The sequence below is a fragment of the Sciurus carolinensis genome, chromosome 16 (genome assembly GCF_902686445.1).
Source record: "Sciurus carolinensis chromosome 16, mSciCar1.2, whole genome shotgun sequence".
Taxonomy (NCBI): domain Eukaryota; kingdom Metazoa; phylum Chordata; class Mammalia; order Rodentia; family Sciuridae; genus Sciurus; species Sciurus carolinensis.
In genome coordinates, this window is record NC_062228.1 from 15,977,516 (window position 1) to 16,002,628 (window position 25,113).

The 25,113-nt window shown below is 48.0% G+C and overlaps 2 protein-coding genes across 10 annotated transcripts; one reads left to right on the forward strand and one right to left on the reverse strand.

Annotated features, from left to right (window-relative positions):
• The first annotated feature begins 48 nt into the window (after window positions 1-48).
• Cog8 (component of oligomeric golgi complex 8) lies at window positions 49-10,835 on the forward strand. 4 transcript variants are annotated; one of them, XM_047529820.1, is made up of 7 exons: window positions 49-463; window positions 1,977-2,184; window positions 3,143-3,970; window positions 5,152-5,320; window positions 6,619-6,794; window position 7,000; window positions 8,778-10,753. In XM_047529820.1, the coding sequence occupies exons 1-7, from the start codon at window positions 81-83 to the stop codon at window positions 8,933-8,935; spliced, it is 1,923 nt and encodes a 640-aa protein (XP_047385776.1). In that variant the 5' UTR covers window positions 49-80; the 3' UTR covers window positions 8,936-10,753. The 4 variants fall into 4 exon arrangements, with proteins under 4 accessions (XP_047385776.1, XP_047385774.1, XP_047385777.1 ...); XM_047529818.1 differs by lacking the exon at window positions 8,778-10,753 and having other exon boundaries at window positions 6,619-7,137; XM_047529821.1 differs by lacking the exons at window positions 5,152-5,320; window positions 6,619-6,794; window position 7,000 and having other exon boundaries at window positions 8,778-10,764.
• Vps4a (vacuolar protein sorting 4 homolog A) lies at window positions 9,000-23,790 on the reverse strand. Of its 6 annotated transcripts, none has more exons than XM_047529827.1 (12): window positions 23,605-23,789; window positions 19,914-20,025; window positions 19,672-19,819; window positions 18,148-18,209; window positions 17,924-18,043; window positions 17,183-17,339; window positions 16,479-16,627; window positions 16,025-16,106; window positions 15,439-15,658; window positions 13,415-13,555; window positions 12,637-12,750; window positions 9,000-9,018 (listed from the first exon to the last, which is right to left on the reverse strand). In XM_047529827.1, exons 1-11 carry the CDS (start codon window positions 23,623-23,625, stop codon window positions 12,649-12,651), a joined length of 1,314 nt encoding a protein of 437 aa, XP_047385783.1. In that variant the 5' UTR covers window positions 23,626-23,789; the 3' UTR covers window positions 9,000-9,018; window positions 12,637-12,648. The 6 variants fall into 6 exon arrangements, with proteins under 6 accessions (XP_047385783.1, XP_047385781.1, XP_047385782.1 ...); XM_047529825.1 differs by having other exon boundaries at window positions 9,003-9,018; window positions 12,627-12,750; XM_047529826.1 differs by lacking the exon at window positions 9,000-9,018 and adding an exon at window positions 11,994-12,191.
• Between the last annotated feature and the right edge of the window lie 1,323 nt (window positions 23,791-25,113).

Genomic DNA, 25,113 nt, shown 5'->3' on the forward strand with positions numbered 1-25,113 from the left:
TGTCCCGGTCGTTTCCGGTCCCCAATGCTCCGCCCGCGCCCTCGCCGGTCTGGAGGAGAAGTGACGCGGCTGCCGGGAAGATGGCGGCTGCGGCGACTCTTCCATCCTCGTCCACGGCCACGGCCGCGGCCGCGGCTCTCGGAGAGGTGGAGGATGAAGGGCTCCTGGCGTCGCTGTTCCGGGACCGCTTCCCCGAGGCCCAGTGGCGGGAGCGGCCCGATGTGGGCCGCTACCTCCGGGAATTGAGCGGCTCCGGGCTGGAGCGGCTGCGGCGCGAGCCCGAGCGCCTAGCCGAGGAGCGGGCGCAGCTGCTGCAACAGACGCGCGACTTGGCCTTCGCCAACTACAAGACCTTTATCCGTGGCGCGGAGTGCACCGAGCGCATCCACCGCCTCTTCGGCGACGTGGAGGCGTCCCTCGGCCGCCTGCTCGACCGCTTGCCCAGCTTCCAGCAGAACTGCAGGTGCAGCCGCCCGGCCCTAAAGGGCTTCTCTGATTATGATAACTGACATTTAGGATGATAGAAATAGCTAACACATTGCGCATACTATGTGCTGGCTCTCCGCTGAACACTTTATTAATCCATTTAAACCTCACAACAGCCTTCGAGGTAGCTACTGTAATTACCATTTTATAAATAAGGAAGTTGAGATACAGGTTAGTGATTTGTTTATTACACAGCTACTAAGTTTTCAAGTCGCGATTGGAACCCAGGAGCATATTCCTCCTTGTAGGGCTGTTGTACTAATTAAATAAAAAGAATCCACGTAAAGCATTTATCATTGGGTCTGACATAGCTCACAATAAATGCCAGCTTACTATATGTGCACATTTATGTAATTATGTATATATACAACAGCTCACATAGAATGCCATCTGCTCCAAAACACTGACAGGAGGCTGACTAGGAAATCCTCCCATTTTGGGGCATCACAGACAATAAAAATTTTGTTTTTGAGCTATATTGTACTTTCTTGGGTCACAGTCCAGTTTCCCTAAACTGTAGTCCAGACTTTTATGATTCAAGTTTAATTTTCCTTTTGATCCTTTAGATATTTAACAGCTTTTGTACCCTCCATGCCCCAAAATAGATGAGGGACTTCATAGAGCAAGTTCCTGCAGTTACTACAGAGAAATAACAAAGTAGATGTGATGGGAACTAAGGCGGAACAGTAGCATAGGACATTAAAACCTGAGGGAACTTGGGGCAAGGTTGTGTCTTGTAGGCTAGTTAGTGCTTTATTATGAAAGTAACTATTATTAAAGGAATATTTGTCTCTTTTACTCTGCCTATTAAGAATTAACAGTGGTGCATGCCTAGAATCCCAGTGACTTGGGAAGCTGAGGCAGGAGGATTGCAAATTTGAAACCAACCTCAGCAACTTATGGAGGCCCTAAGGACTTAGCAAGACCCTGTCTCAAAAAAAAAGGGGGTGGGGCGGGGGCTGGGGATACAGCTCAGTTGGTAGAGTGCTTGTGCTTGCCTCTCTTGCACAAGGCCCTGGGTTCAATCCCTAGCACTACCACTACCAAAAAAAAAAAAAAAAGGAAAGAAAGAAAGGAAAGGGCTGGGGATGTGGCTTAGTGGCTAATTAACCCTGGGTTCAATCTCTGGTGCCAAAAAAAAAAAAAAGATTTGCAAATGAGGAAACACTTCCAGAGAGATGAGCTCCCTTGCTGCAGTTACTTATTTCCCCTTTACAGGATCTAGAAAAATCTAGTCCTATGTGTGCCAGTCCATGCAGCTGGTTGAGATCTATCAGTCATTTATTAGTTGTGTGATATTGGACAAGTTGCTTCACCTATCTGAGATTAAAAATTTCCTCAGGTACATTTATTTACTTTATAGGTTTGGTGTAAGGATTAAATCAGGTAAGCCATTTAACCCAGTGCCCAGTTTATAGTAAGTGCTTGGTAACCAGCTAATGTTTGGGGGCAGAGCATTAAGGGACTAACATTATCTTGATTATTTCTAGGAACTTTGTGAAGGAAGCTGAAGAGATCAGCTCTAATCGCCGGATGAACACCCTGACTCTAAACCGGCACACAGAAATCCTGGAAATTCTGGAGATCCCTCAGCTCATGGATACCTGTGTCCGGAACAGCTACTATGAAGAAGCCCTGGAGCTTGCAGCCTATGTACGACGACTGGAAAGGAAATACTCCTCCATCCCTGTCATCCAGGTAGCCTACTTGCTTAGAATATTCAAGCTGATTTTTTTTTCTCCCCAGTATTAGGGATTGCCCTCAGACCTTCTTTTTTGATTTTTTTAGGACTGGGGATTGAACCCAGGAGTACTTCACCACTGAGCTATGTCCCTACATTCCCGGCCCTTTTTATTTTTTATTTTGAGATAGGGTCTTATTCAGTTGATAAGGGTCTTGCTGAGTTGCTGAGGATGGCCTTGAACTTGGCAATCTTCCTGGCTCAGCCTCCTGAGCGACTGAGATTATAGGTCAGGGCCATCACAAGTGGCTAAAATGATCTTATAATCATTAATTCTGTGATTGTGACTGAACTGTTAGATAAAAACCTTTGCATGTTTCACGTCAGTTTCTGTCAGGGAGGCAGGCTTGAGCAGAAAACATTAATTAATTCACTCAAAGATACATGTTAATCATGTGCCAGGCACTGATATAGGTGCCAGGACTATGGTTGATCAAAGTAGCCAAGGCCATGGCTCTCATGAAGCTTATATGCTAGTGGAGGTCTGATAATTAACAAATAAATAAATAATGTGATCATTTTAGATAGTGGTAAGTATCTGAAGAAAATAAACTAGGGACCAGACATTGTGATCCCAGCCACTCTGGGGGCTAAGACAGGAGGATTACAAATTTGAGGTCAGTCTTAGCAACTTAGTGAGACCCTGTCTCAAAATAAAAATAAAAAGAACTAGGAATATAGCTATATATGTATAGCTATGGCACCCCTAGGTTCAACTCCATTACAAAAAAAAAAAAAAAGAATTATAAGCAAGGGAGTTATGCAACCAGACCTTTTTTTGTGAACCTGGTAGCGTCAGCATTAGAGATGTATTTTGTATGTCAGGAAAACCATGGGAAGTTGGTCTGCAATGTTCAGGGTTAGCGGAGTGGGTTTCAGAGAGTGTCTGTTCTTACTCACTCCCTGTATCATCAGGGCATTGTGAATGAAGTGCGCCAGTCCATGCAGCTGATGCTGAGCCAACTGATCCAGCAACTGAGGACCAACATCCAGCTCCCTGCCTGCCTCCGTGTCATTGGCTACCTACGGCGCATGGACATCTTCACTGAAGCTGAGCTAAGAGTAAAGTTTCTTCAGGCCCGAGATGCTTGGCTCCGTTCCATCCTGACTGCCATCCCTAATGATGATCCCTATTTCCATATCACAAAAACTATTGAGGCCTGCCGAGTCCACCTTTTTGATATCATCACACAGTACCGTGCCATCTTCTCAGATGAGGACCCACTGCTGCCCACTGCCACTGGGGAGCACACAGTGAATGAGGGTGCCATCTTCCATGGCTGGGTGCTGCAGAAAGTTTCGCAGTTCCTGCAAGTGCTGGAGACTGACCTTTACCGGGGGATAGGAGGCCGCCTGGACTCTCTGCTGGGCCAGTGCATGTACTTTGGGCTGTCCTTCAGCCGGGTGGGGGCTGATTTCCGGGGTCAGTTGGCTCCTGTTTTCCAGCGGGTGGCCATCAGTACTTTCCAGAAAGCAATTCAGGAAGCAGTGGAAAAATTCCAGGATGAAATGAATTCCTATACCCTCATCTCAGCTCCAGCCATTCTGGGCAGCAGTAACATTCCTGCTGCTGTGCCAGCCACTCAGCCAGGGACACTGCAGCCACCAATGGTACTTTTAGACTTCCCACCCCTTGCCTGCTTCCTCAACAATATTCTGGTTGCCTTCAATGATCTGCGTCTCTGCTGCCCTGTGGCCCTGGCACAGGATGTGACTGGTGCCTTGGAGGATGCCCTTACCAAGGTGAGTGTATTCATTGTTTTTTCTCCTACCCTGGACCTTCTTTGGTAACAGATGGCCAGACTTTTGTAATAAACCAGTTCATGTGAAAGTGGTGTCTGCTGACCTGGAGAAGTTGTGTGGTTTTAAAGGTTTTTCTAGTTGAGAAGCTTCTGCTTTGTGGAACCTAGAACTGTCCATGAAGTGGCTCACCTGAGATCATGATTCAGTAATATATTAGTTTTCTACTACTGTATAACAAATTTCCACAAATCTAGCAGCTTAAAATAGTACATCTATTATTGTCAGGCACAGCATCCCTAGGTCCTATTTAGGGTTCTCACCAGGTTGTAGTCAAGTTATCTAGGCTGTGGTAGTGTCTGTAGCTAAAGACTCTCTTTCAGGCTCATTCCGGTTGGCAGTTTTCATTCCATATAGTTGGAAAAGTTGCAGGACTGAGATCCTCAAATCTCAACAGCTGTCCCCTCCACTGGCAGCTCACAGCAGGGCTGTTGGTTCTTTTTTTTTTTTTTTTTTTTTTGGTATTAGGAATTGAACCGAGGGGTGCTTAACCATTGAGCATATCCCCAGCCCTTTTTATATTTTTTTTAGAGAAGGAATCTCACTGAGTTGCTTAGGGCCTTGCTAAGTTGCTAAGGCTGGCTTTGAACTCGTGATCTTCCTCCCTCGGCCTCCTGAGCCGCTGGGTATACAGGCATGTGCCACCATGCCCAGCTATGGCTGTTTCTTGAAGGCCAGCAGGAGCGCATCTCCCCAACTTGAGTCTCTTCTTTTAGTATCCTATTTTAAAAGGTTCCTCTGTCATGTGTAACTAAAAAGGACAAATTAAAAAGAAAAAGGGTCATTTGATTAAGCATACCTATCTAGGATAATCTCCCTTTTGAATAATTCAGTCAGTTGCTTGATTTTCCTGGATCCTCTTCCAGCCCTGCAAGGATATCAAAAACCATGTATTCTCTGTATAATTCCATGACTCTCTTCCACTAGAACTGGAAACTATGTCAGTAATGAAACAAATTGGATAAGAAATATATCAGGAAAATGACAATTGCAAAGATTGACCACAATTCTGAGTTTAAACAAGATAGTATTGTTTGGAGTGACTTCATGAAAACCTGAAGGCTGCATGTTTGTGTTCCATTTCATGCACTGTGCAAGTGATTGATGGCATTCTTGTCTCTTAGGTAACTAAAATAATCCTGGCCTTCCATCGCGCTGAAGAGGCTGCCTTCAGCAGTGGAGAACAAGAACTCTTCGTCCAATTCTGCACTGTCTTCCTGGAAGACCTTGTTCCTTATTTAAATCGTTGTCTCCAAGTCCTTTTCCCACCAGCTCAGATTGCACAAACTTTAGGTAAGAGAAAGGAGAAAGCATTTTTAAAAAATCTTTTATTGGTATGTAATTTGTTTTTTAGTAAATGTACAATCACACCATAGGATATTATAACATTTCCAACACCTCAAAATAGATCATTCGTGCCCACTTATAGTTCCTCCTCAATCACAGCCTGAGCCCCAGGCAACCTCCCTTCTGTTTATTTCTGTTCCAGTTTATTTTTGTGGTGTTGGAGATCAAACCAGGGGCCTTCTGTTTGTCTGCAAGACCTCTATCCCTGAACTGTATCCCCAGCCCCAGAGAAGCATTTTTTGCTTTGTTTTTGTTGTACTGGGGGTTGAACCCAGGGGTACTCTACCACTGAGCTGTGCCCCAGCCCATTTTCTTGAGACAAGGTCTCACTAAGTTGCTGGGGCTGACCTCAACTGTGATCTTCATGCCTCAGTCTCCAAGTCATTGGAATTACAGGTGTAAGTCACCACACACAGCATTAGAGAAGTGTTTTTGTTATTTATTTAGGGTTTTTTGAGGGTCGTGCTGGGGATTGAACCAGGGTCTCAAGCACACTAGGCAAGGATTATACAGCCAGAGAGAGGAGGGGTTTTAAAAATATTTTTTTCCCCAATTTGCTTTCTCTTCACTGTGTCCCATCCTGATGGTGGTGAGGGAGGCACAACTTCCCAAAGGGCAGTAAGTTAGTGATCACATTGGCTAAGAGTGGCTGCCCTCCACCTTAGCCCTAATTTTCCCTTGGGTCTGTCCCAGGAAACTGTTTAGTAATCTTTTGGCTCTGGCTCCATCTACCCTTCCCTATGCTATTCCAAATTACCTTTGTGGTCTTGCTTTACAGTATAGCTTCTTGTCCCACATCACAAAGATGGTCTTTGCTGTGTTGAAATATATAATTGTGAGCGAGGCTTGATGTCCCACCCCTGTAATTCCAGAGATTCAGGAGGTTGAGGCAGGAGGATCTCAAGTTCAAAGCCAGCCTCAGGAACGGAAAAGACTTTGTCTCTAAATACAAAAGTGCTGGGCTGGGGAGATAGCTCAGTTGGTAGAGTGCTTCCCTCATAAGCACAAGGCCCTGGGTTCAATCCCCAGCACCGCAAAAAAAAAAAAAACACACACACAAAAAAACACAAAAGTGCTGAGATGTAGTCCAGTGAACTCTGGGTTCAATCCCTGGTACCAAAAAAATAAATAAATAAAGTAATTGGTGTATGTTCCTTACTCTTTAGTGTTTTTTCTTGTGACTTCTGCATTTGATTTTATTAATAACTTTTTTTCTATTTCACTTTCTCTACCGTCTGGGGCAGGCATTCCACCCACTCAGCTCTCCAAGTACGGAAACCTCGGGCACGTGAACATCATCCTTATCCAGGAGCCTCTCGCCTTTATCCTGCCTAAGAGAGAGATGGTCTTTTCTCTAGATGACAAGGAGCTAGCGCCCAAGCTTACAGCTTCAGCACCGGAGCTTCCTGCCGAGGAGCCAGTTCTGGGGTCTGCTGCTGCAGCCTGTCACACTGATGAGCCAGAGGAGATGGAGCCAGTGGAGTCGCTGCAGGGGAAGCTGATGGAGGGGGGCCCGTTGCTGGCCGAGGTGCCTAGTACAGGGTCTTAGCCTGTGTTCGCACCGCCCAAGAGGGGAACAGTGTGTGGTGCGTAGGATCAGGGGTTCCAGCAACACCGGGGAATAGAGTCGCTCTCGGTCAGGGCTGCCTCGCCCAGGACAGGCTGGGAGGAAGCTGGGAGGGTGTTCACCGGGACAAAGCGGGTACTTCCCAGTCACTCTTGTACGTCGGCAGAATTTAACAATAAAGCTGGACCATCTTCACCGTCTTGACTACTGTCCTATGGCTGATGGCCTTGCCCAAGGCACGCGGGAACTACACTTCCCGGCGTCCCTGGCGGCGGCGGAGCGGGAGGGAAACGGCGGGGGCAGCGGGTTCCTGCTGGTGCCATGGGTTGGCTGTTGAACGGACTGCTGCTGTTTGGACCGCTGCGGGCGCGTGCCTGCCCACGGACCGCCTGGCTGTGCGGGGCACAGGCGAGTGCCGCCCGGGTCTGTAGCTCTACGGCGGCCGCGGACGGCCTGGCGGGCCCCGCGCGCCGGCGCTCCTACTGGCACTACGTGAGACGTCTGATACTAGGTGCGCCGCAGCCGCCGTACCTGCACGTGTGCCAGGTCGGGGACCCGGTGCTGCGAGCCGTGGCGGCCCCAGTGGAGCCGGCTCAACTGGCGAGCCCCGAGCTGCAGCGGTTGGTGCAGCGGCTGGTGCAGGTGATGCGGCGCCGGCGATGCGTAGGCCTGAGCGCGCCGCAGCTGGGGGTGCCGCTGCAGGTGCTGGCCCTGGAGTTCCCCGAGGCGCTCTTCCGCGCCTGCGCGCCGCGCCTGCGCGAGCTCCGCCAAATGGAGCCTTTTCCGCTGCGCGTGCTCGTGAACCCCAGTCTGCGGGTGCTGGACAGCCGTCTTGTCACCTTTCCCGAGGGCTGCGAGAGCGTCGCCGGCTTCCTGGCTTGCGTTCCCCGCTTCCAGGCTGTGCAGATCTCAGGTGCGGGCGGCAGGGCCTGGGGACGGCTAGATAACCTTGCGCTCTCGCCCTGCCAGTGGAGGCGGCGGCACCGAAGCCCACGGAATGGTCTCTGCGAATGTCCAGCGAGAGTGCAGACATATGCATAGTTTGTCTGCAGAGCCTCCCTTGGGAGCGAAGCAGGACCTGGGAGCGCACGGAACTCAGGACTGACGGACGGGTGGGGAAGGAGGCGCCTGTCGGGCCAGGGCCCCTCGGGACACGGGTCGGGAGGTGCCCTAATTCCGCAGTTAGCTCCCAGTCCGGCCTCGACTTTATTCTCTTTCCCTGTCTCCCTCCCTGCTGCTCTCTTCCTCTTTCCCCACCCCACATTCATTCTCTCTCTCTCTCCATCCCACTTTCTCCTGCTCCACTTTATCTGTCAAGATGGGTTTGGAGAAGTGGAACCCAACTTTGCCCAGCCCAGGGCAATAAGCCATTCCGCCTCTGTCATACCGTAGATGCTTTGTGGAATGTGGTTCTCTGGCGGGGTTGGGATGATTGTTTTTCTTGAGCAGATCACTTGGTCCAAGAGCATCAGAAGGTGTTTCTTTATTTTCTACTGTACCAGGCTGAAATACCTTTGATAGGAAGCAACACTTGAGAAGTGGGAGGAGTCTTCAGAAAGGAGGCGTCTTAGCAAAAGTTTTTCATTGCCCGCCCCATACTGAGCACCACAACCTTATTATTAGAGGGGGAACCAGGTTGAATACTTGGGAGTGGCCAGAGGTGAGGCATCTTCTCTAGGAGGGGTAGGGCCTGCTGTCTATATTTGCTTCCTGATGTTGCCTCTTGTAAATAGGAGCAAACAGGGGAGGGAGCAGGGAACAGTGCAAGGAGGTTGAGAATGGTGCAGTTCGGCATGTCCTCACCTCACCTGGATCATCATGTAACTTCCTTTGCAGGGATGGACCCAAGAGGAGAGCAGGTGGAGTGGCAAGCAAAAGGATGGACTGCCCGCATCATCCAGCATGAGATGGACCACTTGCAAGGCTGCCTGTTCATTGACAAAATGGACAGCAGGACGTTTACAAACATCCACTGGATGGAGGTGAATGACTGAGGCATTCCTGCTGGAGCTGAGGATCTGGAAAACCCTTGAGCTGGGAACATCTTACTTGGCTTCACATTGGTATTAGTCCAGATCTGAAAGAAAACAGTGGACTGCCAATGCATGTCGAACTGATTTGGAGGAATATCTTAGGAATGTTTATTCAAGTCAGGTTTGGACAAAATACTGCTACAACTTGAGAAAAATAACCCCCCTGAAGTGGATGTTACCTGACAATTTTGTATGAAGAGAATTGGGGCAAGTAAATAACCATTCTCAGAAGTGATATCATAAAAGTCTTGTATAACCTACTCCCAAAGCCAAGATTTCATAATAATAGAGTCCCCAAATATTGGAAAACTGTGTTTAAAAATGCAGGTAAGGCAGAGGTTGACCATATTCCCTGAGTTCTGCTTTTTACAAAAGGCTGTGTCTGACTTGCAGAGTCCTTATTTGCCTTGGACATCAGCTGCTTATAAAAGTAAAACACAGGACAGAGTGGTCCCAATTCAAGAAAGTGTTTAATGACATTATTAATGTAAATAAGTATCCACACATTTTAACAGGTCCAGATAGTTTAGGTCTCCACCTTTCATTTTATTTTTTATTTTTTAAAAATGGCATCTTGCTGCATTGCCCAGGCTGGGCTCAAACTCCCAATCTTCTTGCCTCAACCTCTGAAGTAGGTGGGATTATAGGCATGTACCACTGTACCCAGCTCAGGTCTTTTACCTGCCACCTTTAACAAAGTTAGAAAAAAGTTTGCTGCTAAGATCTGTTGAATAGCTGGTACTTGGCTCATTGTTTGGGTGGAGGCCATGGAACAGGGCTGCAGGTGGGGATGATAACTGATAGCCCCTTCCTGTCATAATTAAAACGAATGAGCATTATACTGACCAGTGTTTAACTTTTAAGAAACTGTCAAGAGTTTTGTTAAGAGGTGAAGGAATTCCAAAAGTATTAGGTAAATTGTCTAACCTCATTCTTATATTGAGGTTTGAGGTATTCAGGTTTTTTTTTTTGTTTTTTTTGTATTGCTGGAGGCTGTGCAAAGGCTCTATCACTGAGCTACACCCTTAGCCTCTGAAGCAGGTATTCTTGTAAAACAAAATCCTCTAAATCAATGTATACAGTGAGGACTGGGGGTATAGGTCAATGGCAGATCAGAGCACTTGTCTAGCATGCAGGAGGTCCTGGGTTCAATCCCAAGTACTGCAAAAATACAACAACATGCATGGTGGTGCATGCCTGTAATTTTAGCTACTTAGGAGGCTGAAGTAAGAAAATTACAAGTTGGAGGCCAGCCTTGACAACTTACTGAGACTCTGTCTCAAAAACTAAAAAGGGCTGGGAATGTAGCTCAGTGATAGGGAGCCCAGTAAATTATTTAGAGAAAAAGTGTTTTAAACAGTAGTTAGACAAACCCAGGAAACACCCACTCTTGCCTGTAGTTTTCTCTAACTTTGGAGCAGGCTGACTGGCTGAAGATGGAGTGAAGATGGAGTCAAAATGGAGAGGAGTCACAAGGAAGCACTGCCCCAAGGTTAGAGGCTCAGCTATTAGGGATGTTTGTAGAAAGCACTTCTTTACACTGAAAACAATGGCCTTTAAAATTAGAATTCAGTGAGTATTCGTTCACTTGAACAGTGTTCAGAAGCTCCTGCAGAGTGACATCAAAACATTCTAATGCTTCCTTATAGTCTTCTGAGGGTCACAGCCCTTTGTTAGTATCAACAAATCTTTGTATTTCCAATAAAGAAAACTTCTCCCACCAAGTTATTGGCCACACAAACCACACATACATACCAATCAGAATCTTGAATTTTTTTTTTTTTTTTTTTCTTTTTGGTATCAGGGATTGAACTCAGGGGTGCTTAATCACTAAGCCACATGCCCAGCCTGTTTTATTTATTTTGAGACAGGGCCTAAGTTGCTTAGGGCCTCGTTAAGTTGCTGGCCCCCAACTTGTAATCCTCCTGCCTCAGCCTCTGAAGTTGCTGGGATTATAAGCTTGTGCCACCACCCCTGGTCCCATTCAGGTTTTAAGAGAGGAATTAAGGCTGGAGGTATAACTCATTGGTAGAGAATGTGCTTAATATGCTTGAGGGCCTGCAAAGTCCCAATAAAATAAAATATAGGATAATACCAGTTTTGGAAGGAAGAATGGCTAGACCATTCCTTCACAGGCTGTAGTCTTTGTTTCCTGTCAGGCCTTTTCCATGTGCATGTGGTTTGACTAGTGTATTCCTGTGCACAGGGTGAAGCTGAAAGTGCTGTGTCTATTCCATGTCACAAGGCATTTCTGGGACTACCAGCTTTGGAACCTTGGTGTCTATTTCAGGGGTCACCATGTCCATTGGCTGCCTGGCAGGCAACGTAAATGAGTGGGGAAGGGGAACTCCTAAACAGGGCAGCCCCTGTTCAGCAGCTGCTGATAGGCTGTCTCACAGGGATGCAGGCCCAGCTTTACCTCCAGAGCCAGAAATCTGCTTTTTTATTTTTTACTTTTGGTACTGGGGATTGAACACAGGGTGCTTTATCACTGAGCTGCATCCCCAGCCCTTTTAATTCTATTTTTTTTTATTTTGAGACAGGGCCTCACCAAATTGCTGAGGCTGGCCTTGAACTTGGGACCCTCTGGTCTCAGGCTTTCAAGTCACTGGGATTACACGTATGTGTCACCACCCGGCAAAATCTGCATTTTTATGTCAATTCTTGATTTTTAAATGTTGGCAGCAGACCAAACCAAACAGCTATAGATTATGTCTGGCACACAGGCCTCCCAGTTTGCAGTCTCTGATCTGGACACTGGACAATAGGAAAAGCTGACCAGGTCCCTTAAATACCCCCAGCCAATCTTCTGAGCCTTAGCTGGAGGGGCTCTTGCCACCTTACCAGAGAGCAGGCCTGAGAACTGTTAACAGATGGCCAGCATTCCTGCTTGCTTCCTACTCTGCTGAGAGGAGAGAGGAAGAGAGGAGGAAGCAAAGAAAATCAGAGCATCTTACTAGAATCAAGAGTGGCCTTCAGGTAGCCCCAGACAAGTCAAAGATGAGACCACTCCAGTGGCTCAAGAAGGGAAAAGGATTTATTAGACCATCTCCAGGATAGGGACCCAGGGCAGCGGCTGGGTTCAGTGCTCTTACACTCGGGAGGGAAAAGGCAGCAGTGAAGATGCACCTGCCTTCTCTCCTGATCAAAACAGCTTTGTGCTCACAGAAACCATCTCCTCCTCTTGCAAGGAAGACACAGGGCCCTGGATGCAAACCTAGGAGGTTGGGAATGGCTTTTCTTACTCTTCATCAGTCTGTTCTCAAGGAGTCAAACTTGGACATAAAAGGAGCAGGGAGCTGGGGCCTGGCTACCCCCACTCCTGGACACTTCCAGGGGATTTTATCTTTATAAACAAGACAAATCAAAGCAGCATTAATTTAGGGGAACAAAAATAAAAAATAAAGATATGGAGGGGCAGGGAAAGAACTGGTCAGCATCCACAAGAGAGAAGTAGGAAGAGCCAGTATCCACTGAGTGCCAGACCGCAGCGGAGCGTCGGCTGCCATGGAGGCCCTTTTCTTCCTGCTCCCTGGCTGGCGGCCAGACAGCAGAGGAGACACTGGTGACTTTAGGACAAGCCCTGGAGCCCTGTCTGGCCACCAGTGTAGGGAGTACTGTAGATCTGCCCCATTCAACCTCCCACCTTCACCTTCACCCACGTGAAGAAGCTTTTAACTCTCCTGTCCAAAGTCCTCTGAAAATTTCTTCACTTTCAGGAGGTCATCTGCATTCACTGTGGGTCGGGTGGTGGCCAAAGACCGGAGCATGTCGGACTGCAAAGACAAGAGCATCCTACTGAGAAGCAGCCAGGCTCCAGGTGCTCGGCCTCCTTCCTTGCAAAGCTGTGCCATCTAGGTTAGCAAGAGGCCTGTCTTCCATGTCACTGCCCAGTACAGAACTCCCTATGTTTGCTCCACTTGAATCTGCCTGTGACAGGGACCCTCTTCCATACTGAGGCAGCACATATCATTTCCAGAGGCCTGATCTGAATGAATCATGATTCTATCATCTCATAACTCCCATTTTTTAATTGCACGTCCATCACACCAGGACAGAATGAGCACTGTGACTGGTAAGACTAGGAGATGGAGAGGGCCAGACTACTTGGGTGACAGGCTTGCCTCTGCCACTGCATTAAATGAAACCTTGCTGACATACTTTTTCTTGTTCCTTCTGGACCACTAAGTCAAACCCCTGGAATGACAGTCACATTATCTAGACTTTACTCTTATTGCTAAAGAATATAAACTGATAAAGCTACTGCCTCTGCCCCCCATTTAGTCACAGCAAGAGTCTCAGCAACCCAAACCTGCAAGGACACTGTTTCAGAGGAGCCATGATAACCCAGGACACGGAAAGAAACTCAGTTTTCATCTTGAACCCAGGCCCCTAATTTTTTGGACTCTGTAAAGCCCTCTCTCCCAGCTGTTTACTTACCATGCAAACCACAGGCTCTAAGAGTTTGTCACCAGGGACATCCATCCAAGTCATTTCTATGGCCCCTGGGTCCCCTGGAGAGCATGGGGTCAGGAGGTCATCAATCACAATGCTAGGGTTGGTGCGAGAAGGACCGCAGACCTGAAACCAAGCAGGAATTTGACAGGCTGGTATAGCTGTTCTTAGGGGACAGCAGACACCTCAAGGATTTCTAAGGATGTCTTTAAGGAAGGGAATGGTTGGTTTTCTAGGACATCAGGATCAGAGGAGGAATAGGCTCTTTCAGAACTCCTGGGCTAGCTGGGCACGATGGCACATGCCTGTAATCCCAGGAACTCAATAGACTGAGGCAAGAGGATCATGAGTTCAAAGCCAGCCTTAGTGAGGCTCTAAGCAATTTGGTGAGACCCCATCTCAAAAAATAAAAAGGGCTAGGGATGTGGCTCAGTGGTTAAGCACCCCTGAGTTCAATCTCTGGTACCAAACAAAACAAAACTCCTGGGCTAGCAGGACAGAGTGGCACATGCCTATAATCCCAGCTACACAGGAGACTGAGGCAGGAGGATCACAGATTCTAGGCCAGCCTGGGCAACTTAGCAAAGCCATGTCTCAAAATTAAAAATAAAAAGGGCTACCTGGACACAGTGGTGCATGCCTCTAATGTCAGCAGCTCTCAGGAAGCTGAGGTAGGAGGATTGTGAGTTCAAACCCAGCCTCAGCAACTTAGTGAGACCCTGTCTCTAAATAAAAATATTAAAAAGTGCTGGGGATGTGGCTCAGTGGTTAAGCCCTTGAGTTCAATCTTCAGCATACACAAATACACAAAAAGGGCTGAGGATGTAGCTCAGTGGTAAGGGCCTCTGGGTTCAATCCCCAGCACTGGAAACAAACAAACAAAACAACTCCTGTGCTGAGTGGTCAAAGTGGCTCAGTCAAATTTCAGAGTGTATTGACAGCATGCTCTGACAGCTACTGACCTCTAGAATCTCAACTAATATTCCCAAACATCTCACCTTCCTTATTTTACTTATTTAGGATAGAACCCAGTGCCTTGCACGTGCTAGGCAAGCGCTAGCAAGCACTCTACCACTGAGCTACAAACCCAGCCCTCACCTTCCTTATTAATGCCACTAAATTTCATCAAAAATGCAGTAGCAATAAAAAAATTTTTTTCCACTGAAGTGTATGCCCTAGCAAAACATTCCCCCAAATACCCTAACACTTTTTCCATTACCTTCAATTTTTGATTCAAATGTCACCCTGGTGTTGCCTGACCTTTAATAGTGCAACCTGCCTGCCCCCTAAAACTCTGGCACTCCTGGTCTACCTTACCCTGCTTAGTTCTTCCTCATCACCTGCTAAGGAACTGACTTTTATCTTATTTATTATTGGTGTCCCCCCACTTGAAGGGAGGCTACTAGAAAGAAGGGAGTTTTGTCTGTTATGGTCACTAATGACTTCTCAGCACCTAGGACCGTCAGGCACACAGGACACACAGCAGACACTCAGTAAAGATCTGCTGAAGGAGAGCGTGGGTCCTCCTTACAATTAGTAACATTCAAGCATTTACTTGGCATCTACTCTCACACAACACAGTGCAGCTTGGGGAGGCTGCAGAGCTGTGGAGACAGTGCCCATTTTTTGGCTCCTCACAATCAGAGACAGACACACTTAGGCAAGGGCTGCAGTGATGGCAGGGCAGGTGCCAGCCTGTCCCCTGGAACCAGCAGGCACACCTGACTCTTTTCCATGGTTCTCCAAGAAATTGAGAAATGTGTTCTCTGAGCAGCCAGGGAGCTGGCAAAGAAAACAGATACCCGTTGGAGATACTGCCTAAGCCAGTACTGGCCACTCACCTGATTTTTTTTGGTACTGGGGATTGATCCCAGGGATGCTCTACCACTGAGCGACATTCCCAGTCCTTATTCTTTATTTTGAGATAGGGTTTCACGAAGTTGCCAGTTTTGGCCTCAAACTTGCAATCGCCCTGCCTGGACTTCCCAAGTCACCCAGCCACCACTCACCTTCTTGAAGTGTGTTGCTGACTGCACTTTTCTGACGGGCTGCATAAGGGAGTCCCTCACAATGATGCTGATGTCTGCACCCGAGTAGCCTTCTGTCTTCCGGGCCAGCTCGTGGATGTTGGCATCTGTGAGGTTGTGGGGAGTGCTCCCCAGATGCAATCGGAACATCTGGGCACGGGCAGCTTCTTCTGGCAGTGGGATATAAATGCGCTTTTCAAACCTAAAGAGCCAAATGCAAAGCAGGAAATGAAAGCTGACCACAGAATGGAGTTAAAGAAGGCACAGCATGAAGATCAAATGGGATGTACTTTCAGGCCAGCGTTGCTGGCACCTCAAGAAGCTGGCTTCAGGGCTGGGGATATAGCTCAGTTGGTAGAGTGCTTGCCTTGCAAGTACAAGGCCCTGGGTTCAAATCCCCAGCACCACAAAAAAAAAAAAAAAAAAAAAAAAAAAAGAAGCTGGCTTCATAAGGGCTCTGCTCCAATCAGACCAGGGAGGACACCAGAGAATGAAGTCAGAGTGCACCCACAGGCTGCCAATGGCCTGAGGAAGAAGTTAGTCCCCAGCCCGTCCGTGGAAGACTTACCTCCTTCTAATAGCCGAATCCAACACCCAGGGGATGTTTGTGGCACCAAGAACCAGAGTTCCGTCATTGTTATTCCCCACCCCTATGGAGAAAGGGAGACAAAGATGTGGACACTTGCAAAGGTCAGTCAGAATTCTTGGGACAGACCTCAGGGGAAGCCATCCCTGTGCCACCATTGGCAGGATCCCAACTGAAACTAAACCATACCCTAGTCTGGCTTTGCTGGGGTGAACAGACCGACAGCACCATCTGCCACAGGAAAGGTAGAGTGGCTGGCTGGCAAAGGCCTCAACAACCTCTCTGTGGTGAAAACCCACTTAAGGACTGAGGAGATGATGCCAAGAAGTGCTTTTCCTCCACTCCGAGGACAATCATCCAGCTACAGCAAAATCTGGAGCCCTGAGTTGGCTTTAGGTGGAATGACGACCCAGGGGGCACCCAGACTGGCACGCACCCTGCATCTGGACCAAGAACTCTGTTTTGATCCTTCGGGCAGCCTCACTCTCATTTTCATTCCGGGACCCACAGAGGGAATCCACCTCATCGATGAAGATGATGGAGGGCTTGTGCTGCCTGGCCAGCTCAAACAGATTCTTGACTAGCCTGTAAGGGTAAAAAAGGGGTTAGGATTGGGATGTTCCCAAACATGCCCACCCAGGGTTCCAGTCACCACTTCTGCCCTTCCTGCAAGGAGGTTGAAAATTAATGTCAAGGAGAATGGTGGTGACAGATTCTTTGGCAGCAGTGCACTAAGAAGAAGAGCATGCCTTGGCACCAGCTTCAGACCCTGGGGGCCCATGCACTAGTTCTGGACTTAGAACAAGTCATTTCTCTTGCTCTAAGCCTCAGTTTCGTCATCTGCAAGATAGGAATCAGTGTGGGGAGAAACTAAATCCTCTGATAGGACAGTCAGCTCATACTCAGTCATGGTTAGGTCCTTCCCTTTCTTTCTTGAGTACTTCATCTCTCCCAAGTTCTCTTCTAGTCACTTATCAGGATGGTGTCCCAACCAATAAGCTGGTAAGATTTCACTCTCCTGGCTACTTTTCCTGAATATTAAACAGCAGCTTGTCTTGGTGGCAACTCCAAGGGGCAAGGAAGCTGGACCACCACAGCTGCCAGAGCTGCCAGGAGAGTGCAGCCCCATGGCTGACTTACTTCTCACTTTCCCCCAACCACTTAGACATCAAGTCTGAGGAGGACACAGAGAAGAAGGTAGAGTTGTTGGCCTCTGTTGCCACAGCCTTGGCCAGATAGGATTTCCCTGTGCCAGGGGGTCCAAAGAGCAGTATCCCTCGCCAAGGGGTACGCTTGCCTGCAACAGAGAATAACTGAAGTAAGCCTCCTGGTTGGAGAATGGGAAAAGGACAAACAAACAAAAAGAGCAGAGGGTCTGCGGGCACTGTAAGTACAGTAAGAAAGAGAAAGGCCTAGAAAACAATCGATTCTAGGAACAAAGTGAGGAATTAAACACCTACTGGAAGCTTAGTTTTTGTTTTCTGTTTTTGTTTTTGTGATGCTGGGGATTGAACCAGGGCCTCACCCATGCTTATGCTCTATCACTGAGCTACACCCCCAATCCCCTAGCCCTTGTTAATGATCTTCATTGTTCTTGCCAAGTGATACTGGCTGGCACTGGTTCCTGATCCTGCCCACCCACTAAAATGGGTCAACTCAAAGTTTTAGTCACACAGATGCTTTTGATGCCACAGTAGATAACTGATGAGCAGATCTTGGGGCTTCTCCTGACAAAGCACATGGCAAGGCCAGGCCTGATCTTCTTGGGCTAAGGAAGCTGATGCCATCTGCTCCAGGACATTTCAGAGGGGGAGCCCCAGGATGGCTCCCTCAGAAGCCTGATAGTGTTATACCTGAGCTTCAGGTGGCTCGACTCTTTACCTGTGAACAAGTGTGGGAATTTAATTGGCAAAATGACAGCTTCTTTGAGAGCCTCCTTGGCTCCCTCCAGCCCTGCCACATCATTCCATCGAATGTTGGGCTTCTCCATCACAACAGCACCTACAGAGGGAAGCAGAACCAGAGTCCAACCTGTGATCATGAGTCGAGCCAACAGGAGACCATGCCACATTCCTCCCATTGCCACATGCCTGCAGGCTTCTTACCCATCAGTTGTTCTTGCAATTTCTTTTTCTCTGGATTATCCCCTTCACTGTCACTATCACTGCTAGGAAAGGAAATAGAAGATCACAAGCTGGCCCTTCAGCCTGGGAGCAGGGAGGCCCTCAGGGGGAGGCCACACTGCTGTAGATAAAGAATGCCCCCTCTTCAACACTGGTAAGGGACTGGTAGGCAGGAACCTTGAGACACCAGGGCCACTGGCTATCCACCAGCCCATAACCTATTCTCATTTCTTCATTAAGGGAACAAGGATAGAGATTTCTGGCCTCTCCCAAGGGCTGGTAAGGGAAATGTGCTTTGGCTAAGTCTGAAGAGCAGTCGGTCAAGCCAATGTAGCTGTCAGGACCCTTTCCTATGGACTTGGAAAGAGCACATGGCAGTGACTCCAAAACGGTTCCAAGGACAGAAAGGAGGTAAAGTTTAAATCAAAAGATGAGGGGCTAGGGTTGTGGCTCAGTGGTAGAGCGCTTGCCTAGCACATGTGAGGCACTGGGTTCAATTGTCAGCACCACATATAAATAAATGAATAAAAATAAAGGTCTATCAACATCTAAAAAAAAAAAAAGATGAATGTGCTCTCATCCCAAGAGCCAGCTCCTATCCTATCATTTATTCATCATTCACAAAACTCTTCTATCCCTTTTGGAGACCCTTGGCCTCTTAGTTCTTTGGTATGTCTCTGGTTCTAGGGAACCAGACCACAGGCATGGACTCTCTGTCCAGGAGAGCATCTCACCTCTGATGAGGCAGCTGACACATACTCACTTCTTTCCTACCCTGTAACTCTCCAGCCCCAGGGGCCCTTGCCAGACTCCAGATACATTTGTTCTTATCTGACTGGGATCACTGTGGTAAGTGAACCCCAGACCTGAGATGAGAGGCCACAGAGAGACCACTAGCTGTGGGATGAGAAAAAGAGGCCCTGGATGGGGGTCCAGACTCTAATCATGTTCTAGCTCATTGACCTTAGCTAATCTCAGCCTCTCAGTTTCTGTTGCCTTACCTGTCAGATGAAGATAATGGTTCTCTGTGATAATAGCAGCTGATGTTTACTGAATGCTTACTGTGCACCAAGCTCCCATCTAAGGTTTTACCCATATCATCTCATCTGCTCCTTACAAAACTAGGAGAAGAGGTCTATCATTTTCCCTTTATGACATGAGACTATAGAGACATAGAAGTCAAGGTCCCATGGCAAGGTAGTGGGAGAGCCAGGGTTCTATTGAGCCGCACTGCAAAGGCCAAGGCTCATCACCCCATGCTAGGCCCCCTACCTCCCTATGGCTTTTCTATACAGATCCAATAACATAACATGGGTGAGTATTCTGCAAAGTCTTAATGAAAACAGCTGTTGGCATTATTGTTATGAGTGGAATTCCCCAGAAAGAGGATGCCATGAGAGTCCAAGGCAGCATTAGCACCAAGAATAACAGTGATATGCGAAGAGGGCACATGCACATGGTGCCTCAGTTTCCACCAGGGTCAGTAGTGTGCTCCAGCACACTCACCCCTTGCCTTCGCTCTGATTCTCTTTGACTGGCTTTTTGCCGTGTTTCTCTTTGTTTCTTAAATAATCCTTCAGCTTCTCCGCCCGGTCTAAGTACTGCACGCACTTGGCTCGAATGCTCTCCTTGGCCTTGTCACTGTGTGCCTCATCTGCAAAAAGGGAAGCAGAAAACGGACCCATGAGCTTTGTGTGCCCACCCTGCTCCCGAGAACTCTGAAGATGGAGGGCCCTGACGTGACTCACACTTGATAGCGTGGAGGAAATACTCCACAGCATGCTGGTAAAGCCGGAGTGCCTCCTCGTAGTTCTTGGCTTTATCCTCTTCTGTGGCTTTTGTCACCAGATCAATGGCTTTCTGGAAAAACAAGGCAAATAGCTCAGGTTGCTTCCTAGGAGATTCAGAAAGCCCCTTGGGGTCACAAGCAGCAGAATGAGATATGAGGAGAGAGTGCCAGACCTGTGGATTCATTGGTTGCAGATCAGTATATTGCCCTATTTTTCTCACATCAACTGAGGCCTTAAAGGCAGCTTTAAAAGACAATCGTCTTGGCTGGAGATGTAACAGTGGTAGAGCGCTTGCTTGCCTAGCATGGGTTTGATCTTTGGTACTGCCAAAACAACGACAACAACAAAAAACAATTGTCAGGCTGGGGTTTTGGCTCAGTGTTAGAGCGCTTGCCTGGCATGTGTAAGGCCCTGGTTTTGATCCTCAGCATCTCATAAAAATAAATTAATTAAATAAAGGTCCACTGACAACTAAAGAAAAAAAAATTGTCCCTCTTCCCAGAGAGATCATATAGTTCAAAACAATATCCTCTCCAGTTCTCTGGAGCACAGCAAGTGAAAACCTGACCTAATATCTGGGGTTTGGGGTTCAAGGAAGAAAACCAGACTAAGCTGAGAAGGAAAACTGGAAGCAATTGATTGCTGTGTTGCTCAGCAAGGAGGTCAGACACTGCACTGGGCCTTGGGGCTGCGAAAGAGCCAGTCAGGTAGGAAAGCCTTTCACAGACCCAAGAGAAGGGCTTCAGTACACCTACACATTCTCCACGGGCCCACCTCAACTTGCTTCCCTCAGCTGAAAAGGGAAGACCGTTTTCTTAAACTGCCTGAAGGTGACACTTGGCCACATGGCTCCATATAATACCTGTAGTTCCAGGAAGGAAAATGCTTGCTTACTACAGATGACATATGCTGCCAGTTGAGGGAAACTCCCTTGGAACTTCTTTTATTTTTTTATTTTCTTTTATTTTTTTGTAGTTATAGATGGACAGCATGTCTTTACTTGTTTATTTTTATGTGGTGCTGAGGACCGAACCCAGTGCCTCACACATGCGAGGCAAGTGTTCTGCCACTGAGCCCCAGCCCCAGCCCCTCCCTTGGAACTTCTAAGAACTCTGTGAGCAATGTCTTTGGGAGTCATCTAAGTCTTATAGGTCTCTATATTGGCTAAATTGCAAACTGGAAGCACCTACACATTCAGTTTTAGAAACTGCAGCTTCCCCAACCCACAAGCTGGACCAGAATTCATCTCTACCCGGTGCAGCTCTAGTAGCTAGGCTGGCAGATCCCACTGCAGACCTAGTTCCAGTCACAGCAAATGATAACCTCCTGACCAACTCTGGCAGGGTCAGAGCACTGGTTCAGTCTTTCATCTGTAAGAAGTCTCCCAAAGAAAGGCACAAGGAGAGCTCTACGAGACTGACAGGGAAACAAGCCAGGTATCCCCTCCCAAGTGTCAACTTTAGAGTTAAAGAAAATTATCTTCTCTTTTTGGCTGAGGGAAGCAAGCTGAGGTGCACCAGTTGAAGGATGTATAGGGTCCTCACTAGACTGAAAAGACAGGAAAAGTGAGTGTTGGCTACTACTGTCAGTCTTTGCTCCTTCCTCTGCCTACTGACAGAGGAAGACTAGGAGTCCTGAACCTTCATGCACAATCAGCTAAAGCACAAATCCTGTCTATTTACCATAGACCTTTAGATAAGGCATGGAGACCATATTCCCATCCTGGTGGCTTCTCCAGAACAAACAACCCAGTTCCTTGGACTTTTTTCACTCAGTACTGCTCCTTGCTTGGGTCTGTCCTTTTGAAGTGGGGGCTCTGAACAAAGTTCAAGGTATGCTCTGCTCCATGGGGCAAGGGAGGGGCTCATCCCTGCTGTCCTTCTAGACATTCTTACTAATGCACTGAAGTGCCTTAGATTTTTCAGGCAACCAATACTGTTTTTACACGCAGGGTGCAGTTTTAATGAAAAACAGCTTTGCATAACAAGAGGGTAAGGTGACAAAGCTGCCAGCCCGCCACATCTCTAGTAACAAGTATGGCAAAGGATGAGGATGAAGGAAAAAGTAACAAGGGTGTGCTAACAGAGGAACTGGCAAACATTTTTCTGAAAAGAATCAAAGAGCAAATATTCTAGAATTTGCTAGTCATACAATCTCTACTCAACTACTCAACTCAGCCACAGATAATATGTAAATGAATGAACTGGGATGTGTTCCAATAAAACTTTATTTATAGGCTCTGAAATTTGAATTTCAAATTATTTTCATATGTCATAAAAGTCTTTTTTTCCAGCCATTTAAAAAATGTAAATGCCTATGGCATTATGTTAAGCCAAAGAAGCCAGCCACATGTTGTATGATTCCATTTAGAGAAAATGCCCAGAATTGGCAAATCTATAGAGAAAGAGAGTGGATTAATGATTTCCTGAGAGGGACAGAGGGAATGGGGATTCTTTTCAGAGGGATGAAAATGTTCTAAAAAGTGAGGGGTGATGGCTGCACAACTGTGATTACACTAAAAACATTGAGTAGTATCTTTAAATGGGTAAACTGTGTGTCATGTGAGATGAGTTATATTCTAATAAAGTTGTTTTCAAGAAGCTGTAAAAAACATTTTTGGCTCACAAACTATACTAAAACTGGACTGGCAGATGGTATCTATGGACTGAAGTTTATAGATTCCTGTGGCAACATCTGAGTTTCTGCTGGTCGATAGTGGGTGCTGGCTTTGGACTCCATCTAATTCCTAGCCCAGTACCCCAATTCATTCCATGCTGGTCCCTACCTGGGGTAACCATCTCTCCTCCACCATCAGGTATCTGAATGCTACCTATCCTTTGATGCTCTAGCCAAATGCCCCCTTTTCCATGAAGTCTTGCCTGATTCTCCCAAGTGTTTATCTGCCATTGCTTACTGAGCAATTACTATGTACAAGACCTACAGTAAAAATGCTTTACCGGAATTATTCAACCTAGAGGCATCTTACAACAACCATATCCTACATCGCCCCATTTTACAGATGTGCATACCGGAGATTCCAAGATCAAAAACCTAGCCCAAGGTCACATGCTAGTGCGTGGCAGAGCTGGGGTTCGCACCCGGGTCTGAGGCCTGAGCATGTATGTTTGTTTTTTGACGGCACCTGGAGGACCGGCCCATCATTCATCCAAGCGGCGCCACCCAGCACCACCCTGCACAATCTAGGCAATGAATGAAGGGTCTCCGGCTAAGAAGAGGGAGTAGTAAACCCAAAAGGACCGTGGCTTGTTCGCAGAGGGCCGAGGAGCTGCCAGGGCCTAAGGGCAGGAGGGAGTGAGCATCGCTCCCTGAGCGACCGGAGGAACCTGGGTAGAGCCTGCCAAGGAGGCGGCCCGGGGCCCAGGAGCAGTTGTAAAGCGGCGGTTCTGGTCGCCGGCTGCACGTAGTGGCCTCTCGGCTCCGCCAGCAGGGCAAGGACCGGGGACCGGGGGGGTGGAGACCTCCCTCTGCTCCCAGTGCGTGAAAAGAGAAACGGCGGAGACGGGCCGGGTGCTCAGGCTGGACCCCGAGGCCAGGGCTCGGAGGTGGCCGCCCGCCCGCCGGCTCCAAGGCCCGCAGGCCCCGCCGCACCGCCTTCGGCCTCCGCAGCGGCCGGGCCGCGCCGAGGTACCTGGAGGGTTGACGTTGTCATTTCATCTCCTGGGTCCGCCCCACACCCCGCGGCGCTGCTTGCGACCTCGGTCCGACCCCGGGGAGCCGAGGTGCTGGGTCCGGCGCGGGGAGCCCGGCGGGTCGGCGCTGGGCGCGGGGAGGGCGGTCGCTCTCAGCCGGAGCCTAGTCGGAGGGCTAGCGAGCCGCGCGGCCCAGAGCGGTCGGGCCAGAGCCGCGCGGCTGCCTCCAAGCGGCCACGGCCGGCACTGCAGGCATCACTCTCTTGTGTTGGCCTGGCTGCAGGGTGCCGGCAGGGGGCGTGACGAGGACCGGGCGGGGCCGAGAGAGGGAGGGGGTGGGCCTTTCGGGACCTGGGTGAGGGGCGGGGCCAGGGTAGAATCCGGAAGTTCAGAACCACCCTCCAATGATAGTACCTGTAGGTGGTTTTAATCACACAGTAAACAAAACTCCCCGGAGCTGTGGTTTCCAGTGTTTAATAATGCATGGCAATTAATACCTACCCTGTCTGGCTTTGGGGGGAATGTATAAGCAAGCTAATGTACAGAGTCACGCACATTTTGGAGGCTCAATTCCTGATAACTTATGATCCTGGTGACTGTCTAAAGCCAGTTTTATTGTCTTTTAAAAATATTAGTCCGGGGCTGGGGAGATAGCTCAGCTGGTAGAGCGCTTGTCTCGCAAGCGCAAGGCCCTGAGTTCGATCCCCAGTACCCAAAAAAAAAAAAAAAAAAAAAAAAATTAGTCCTACTTTTCTTCTTCGGAAAGTGATTCTCTTAAATCTCCGATTCTGGGGCTTTACTTAGGTGAACTTCAGCACAGCAGATCGGTCGCTTAAGTTTGTTTATTCAGTATTTAGTAGGAAACGTCTGTGTGCTGGGTTCTGTACTAGTTTCTGGGGCTACAGCAATGATCACAACAGTTCAAGGGGAGTCCGCAGTCTGGGAAAGGAAGTTTATCAGGAGGTAATAAGCGTGTTGAGGCCAATGTGTAGAGACCCATGTGCTATGTGAACTCTGTATTTACCCAAAACACTGCTCAGGGAAGGCTCCAATTTAAGTGGAAATTTGAGGGATGAGGGAAAATGCATTCCAGGTTGGTGAAACAGCCTGTGCAAAGGCTCCAAGAGAAACTGGAAGATTCTGATAGCTAGAGAGGAAAATCAACGTGTACCACGAACATTTCTTGGGGAGGTGAACCAGGGCAAGGGCATTGACTGTGGTAAAGATTTCGGGTTGTATCTTAACAATAATAAGAAAATATTTTTACATATGCTTTTGTGCTTTTTAAAAAAAATAACTTTTTTTTAGTTTTAGATGGACACAATATCTTTTTTTTTTTTTTAATGCGGTGCAGAATAAGGATCGGACCCGGTGCCTCACACGTTTTAGGCAAGTGCTCTACCACTGATCCCCAGCCCCAACCCCATGTTTCTGTAATTTTTGAGTTTTTTTTTTTTTTTTTTTTTCATTTGATTAATTTTTTTGGTACCAGGAATTGAACCCAGGGG